The 5376-nt window shown below is 45.1% G+C and overlaps 1 protein-coding gene across 1 annotated transcript in view; it reads left to right on the top strand.

The window, feature by feature from the left end:
- DRAM2 (DNA-damage regulated autophagy modulator 2) overlaps positions 1-4266 on the top strand; it is a 9167-nt gene extending 4901 nt beyond the window's left edge. The window contains exons 5-7 of the mRNA XM_009583215.1: positions 2355-2437; positions 3423-3515; positions 3925-4266. Coding sequence (XP_009581510.1) covers positions 2355-2437; positions 3423-3515; positions 3925-4032 — 284 coding nt within the window. The 3' untranslated portion in view covers positions 4033-4266. The remainder of the gene's footprint in view (positions 1-2354; positions 2438-3422; positions 3516-3924) is intronic.
- The last annotated feature ends 1110 nt before the right edge of the window (positions 4267-5376 follow it).

Below are 5376 nucleotides of genomic sequence, written 5' to 3'. Positions count from 1 at the left end.
GTTTTATAGTTGGATACAACTAAAAGAAGTACAGAATGTAGCATAAGAGAAATTACTACTGACCTAACCACGCGCAGCAGTGCTGCACTGTGCCAGCTGGCTCCCAGAGCAGGTTTAAAGTGCTGGCATTTGTCAGAGACAATTCTGGAGCATATGGCTAAGGTTGAGTCAGAAGTGGCATTTGACCTCTGATCTCCTCCCTTGCCCATCCTACAGTTCAAAAGACAAGACATTTCTGACCGGCATTCCCTACAACCTTCCCTCGGCTCTGGAATCCATCATCTCCCTTAACTTTGAATTCTGAGTGCTGGAAGCAGCTGTGGGTTTTATAGAAATATGGGCAAACCCATCCAGAAAGAGAGGCTGTTCTCCTGACCAGAGTCATTTAACAATCGTGAAACTGAACCACAGCGGTTCCTCTGCTCACCCCAATGGACCCAAACATAGTATTTTGAAAATTATGACTCAGTTTTGTGTCAAACCAGGACTACAACACTAAAGCTTTCAAATTTGTATTCCAAAGATATGAGTGCAAAAATCATTGCTTAAATGGTATTTCTTCTGCAGCTGAATCAAGGCCACCGATTTAATCCCCACCAATTCCACTTATTTCCAGGCTGGCAGCCAAAACCAACACTAAACCATACACCCCATTTCCCAGTGACGGTATTCCTGCTACTGCAAGATTATCTAATCTGTACTAGTCAGACGAGAAGCAATAGTCGGGGCACAGGCTGGTTTTCTATAAAGAAGCGAGAAGGACCCTTACCTGCTGAGGAGGCTTGACACAGAGCAAGGAAGTCATCTGTGAGACTTAGAGAACTGCAGTCCCTAGCAGAAATTTTTGATGCTAGCAAAGAACAAGATTTTCAGCTTTGAACAATTAGGAGCCAAATACAATTGGGGAAGACTAAAGTGGAACTATATGAACTGCTGCAAGTTAAGAGCCTTTTACAGTTGCCAAAAAACCCACAAGCCCAAAATCTGTAGAGGTTTTTAAACCAGCGTGGTCTAACCAAAATTAGAGGGAAGTAAAGACAGTTGTGGAAGTAATGATATATACATACATATGTATGGAAGGGGAAGAAAAGGGAAATTGTCACAGTATTTTCTAAATTAACAGTTCATAATGCAATAAGGGAAAGATGGTAACGGGTAGAAGTCTATGGCCATTGGTGAAATGGTTGTTACTGGTACTGGAGGACAGAAGGAAACCTAAAAACACTCCTGATCCTCTGCTGGAGTGAAACAGCAGAACTGCCAACACAGAAAGAGCAAAGCAGTTAATTACCCGCTCTGTAACAAGGGGAGGATGGGAGCCAGTTATTTTTGTATCACGATGATTAAATTCTTTCCATTGCAGTAGTAACTCAGGCAGGTAACTAACAGCTACTAAAACTCTACATTTTAATTAGCAGAGAATTGGGTATCTTGCATTCAGATCAGTAACCAGAGTTCCCTGGACCACTCACATCAATTTTTTTAATAAGCTTTGGAAGTCTGGGTTTTCAAAGACATGTTTGTGCCAGTAAGTTCAGCCTTGTTCACCACCAAAATTAATCTTTCACATCAGGAGACTCGTGATGTTTAATCTTATTAATGATTGAAGAAGTTAATATCTTAATCCTGTGAAAATCAGATCTTCTAAAACTTAATGCTCCATATATAAAGGCAGTAGCACTGATGTAGCATACCTTCCCTCTTTCAGATGTTGAAAATCACTCCAGAAATAACCCAGGTCTCTGATCAAATGAGGAATCATTGTCATGTGGGGTTTTTCCTTGGCTGCTGTACCAAAGCAGTTATAAAACCTTGAGTGAACTAAGAGGGAACCAGGAAAGCTAATAATCCTCTCTGTTGCAAATGATATAGTATTCCAACCTGTAACCCACATATCAAGAATTCAAGGTGGTTGAGAAGTTGAAAAGCAATCAGAGAAAGAGGTCCAGACACTGTTAGCCTGGAAAATACCACTAAAAAAAAAAAAAATTTCAAAATGCTAAGTAAGCATTCACATTTGATCATAGTTTCAGTGCTTTCGTAAGGATGCTATGTTTGATCAAGGAGGTATAACAAGATGCAGCATATAGAGAACAAAGATAATTGATTTAGATTAGAATTAACCTTTTCATGTGACAGTAACTAGTCAGTTGGAACAACCTACAAGGTGAAGGAAATGATATGAAGCAGTCTGCCTCACCATTACTGTTCATTATGCCGAGAAATTTTCCACCTTGTGGAAAACACGCAGAGATCTCCTTACAGCCTCAGCTTGACACAATCCAGAGCCGAGTCTGAAATTTCCAAGTTGCTCATTCTTTGTCTTGAATCTTCCTTAACGTATTTCTTTACAGTGTTTGTTTCCTCAGTTGTCTTATACAGTGGCCTGTATGGAACGAATCTAGTGCAGAAGTTGCACTGGGACCCACAGGAAAAAGTAAGTGATTGAGCAGAGAAAATAAACAGAGAACAAAAACCAGCTACGTTATTTGCAGTGACAAATGCATCTGGGCACTTACTGCAGTTGTGTACACCTACTTGGGACGGGAGAGCACAAGTGAGCTTTTCCAGTTGAGCCAGTATGCAGCTACTTGCTGAAGTACTGCTCTGAGCAAAACGGTTGCAGCTTCAAGTGTTATTTTAAATTAATCTCACTCATGGGCAGTAGTTGAACTGCCTCAACAAGATGTCAAACTACCAGGCTGTCTGGTCTGTGCTGGTCAGCGATTCCCGGTCACTGTTACACGGTAACTGTAAATAATGAATCTCACGTGCCAGCTGGTTGCGGTGAAGCAGAGTTCCCGACTGCTGCTAGGTGGGTGTCTGGTGGAGTCAGGAGGAGGAAAAGGCTAAAGGATACAAGTGATAGAGCTGCCACTGAAGTGGTAAGTGCTGGGCATTGAGGGATCCCAGGTGGGACATAGAGAGGGCATGCAGGTCTTAACAGCTCTGCCTGCTCCCTGGCCTTCCTCATCCTCTCCAGGCACTGCTGGAGGTGGTATTATGCAGGCAGGTTTTGAGGGCTGTTCCCACCCTTCCCTTTATTTAAAGCGTAAGGAGTCGTCTCTTCTCTCAGAAGTCTGCTTACATCCAAGGGAGGGCCTTGAACCTTTACTTTTGTAAAGAGGTTTTGCTGCTAGTCATGCCAAGCTCTTGACTGAGTCTTCAGGTTTTGCAGGTGGATATTAAATTCCCAGTGGGGGTCATCCCAGTTGTGTGGAGCAGGTGTTTTCCCGGTCATTCTCACTCTCCTGCTGAGTTCAGCACTTCATTCTTAGAGACTCCAGATATGCGAAGAAATTGTGCTCTCCAAAGGGAATAGCTGGGGATGTGGGATGTCATACGTGCAAGCCATCTTTGTGCCATTGCAGGTTCAAGAGGAGCTTTTCACACCCATAGTGGTTTTTTCCCCCCTCTCACAGGGCTACACAGCTCACATCATCAGTACCGTCTCAGAGTGGTCGTTAGCATTCTCCTTCCTCAGCTTTTTCCTCACCTATATCCGTGACTTTCAGGTAAAATGAAGTTAACATTAAGTGCTCTGCTTCTCCAAGCTCTAAATAGCCTGACATGATGCAAGATGCCTTATATTATCAGTCATCAAGGCTGGAAGACCTGTAGCATGAACAGCATTAAGCAGTCCTCTCTTCCTCAGGAGGATCTGCCCCTGCTGTGTTAACACACAGACTCCAGGATCAGACTGGCTTTAACCAGCTTCACTTGCCAGATCTGTCACAGTCACAGGGGAAGTTTGCTTTAGGATTGCAAGGCAAATGGAGTCAGTCCAGGAGAACAGCTTGGGAGTCGGGCTTATAGTTCCGGAGCCGATCTGCATTTTGGTGTTTCATTTGACTGCTGAAATTGCCCACGCTGAGACAGTGACAAGCCCGCTAACTTGAATTTTCTTTCCTTTTTCCTATGTAGAAAATTTCCCTGCGCACAGTTGTCAGCTTGCACGGACAAACCCTTTATAACACACCGCAGAGCTTTGTGACTGATGAGCAGACACTGCTGGTAGCGGGGAGCATCTAATGAAGGTGAAGAGAACATGTTCTCAGCATAACTCAGGAATTTAATAGCAATAACAGTTGGTATTTCTAAGCATTTATTTTATATAAAAAAATTTATGAAGTGATTGTATCATACTTGACAAAGGGCTTTGCCATTAACCCACACAGCAATGCAAATGTTATCAGTATTGTAAACAAGCCTGTAACATTTCTACACATGCCAATGTCATGAAAGAATTAAATGAAGGTTATTAAAGGGTTGTCTCTCCTCATCATTTCCACCACACCCAAGCTGACCTCCCTCAGCCCCTTGCCCTGCTCTCTCCAGTGTTCCTCAGGCCAAGTCCTTTCGGATGGACGGAGCCCCCAGCCCAGAGCTGGGCTCCAGCCTCATCGTCATTGGGGCAGCTGGGGCTGACCCGTGACCTGCAAACTACGGTCCTTTGGAAGGACCCCAAAGCCCCTCATCCTTTGAGTGACCCATAAGGGAAGTCACAACTTCCTCCAGAGGACAGGAGACAGCCGATAGCTTGACCAGCTCCCCTCTTGCTGGGAGGGCAGCCGTGCGTTTGCTCCTGGAGAGGAGTCACACAGAGCAGCAGCAGGAACGGCGACCTGCACAGGCTGCTCTGAGGTCAAACCGCTCTGCTCTAATATTCCGTCCTTCCTTCCCTCCCTCCCTCCCTCTTGCTGGCAGTTGTTTGAGCTGACGGACGGGTTCATCCAGGAGTCCACACGCAGCGTCCCCATTGCACAAGTCTAGGAAGAGTCCAACTACGCAGCCCGCGTCCTGCTCACTCAAGGGGGAAGCCCTGACCCTTCAAGGAGCAGAGAGCAGAGCATGACAGGCGTCCTTGTAGCCTTGATGTCCCTAGTGCTCCCCGAGGCAGTCTCCAACCCAAGAGCCAGCTGCTCATTCCTCTTGCTGCTTCCAAGAGCTGTGTCACAGGGTGTTGCGTGCCAGGGGGTTTATACTGAGTGTTTTCATAGAAACCACCTCCCCCACACGGTAGTCATGTCCAGACCAAGCCAGAAACCTTAAAAATACCCATTTGCTCTAGTTCTACCAAAGTATAGCAAAGTAAAGGGATATTTGATTACACACAGACCTACAGAATACATTATCAACAGCTGCCTTTGAGCCCTATTTAGCAGGAATAGTTCAGCTTCCTTCCTAAATTATTGCTCAAGTCTACAGCTACATCAGCTCTAGCATGTGTTTCCTCCCACACCAAAACAGCATATGCTGGCATCTTCCCTTCCCTGGAGGGGCAGGTAAAGGACCAGGAGAGGAATTTAAACTGGAGGCCTCCTGGAAATCACAGCAGCTGCCCTGGGCAACTTCTCTCTCCCAGATTAAAATAGG

This window comes from Fulmarus glacialis, unplaced genomic scaffold (assembly GCF_000690835.1).
Source record: "Fulmarus glacialis isolate BGI_N327 unplaced genomic scaffold, ASM69083v1 scaffold12908, whole genome shotgun sequence".
Taxonomy (NCBI): Eukaryota; Metazoa; Chordata; class Aves; order Procellariiformes; family Procellariidae; genus Fulmarus; species Fulmarus glacialis.
The sequence above is the reverse complement of the archived record's forward strand: the minus strand, read 5'-3'. Positions and strand labels throughout refer to the sequence as shown.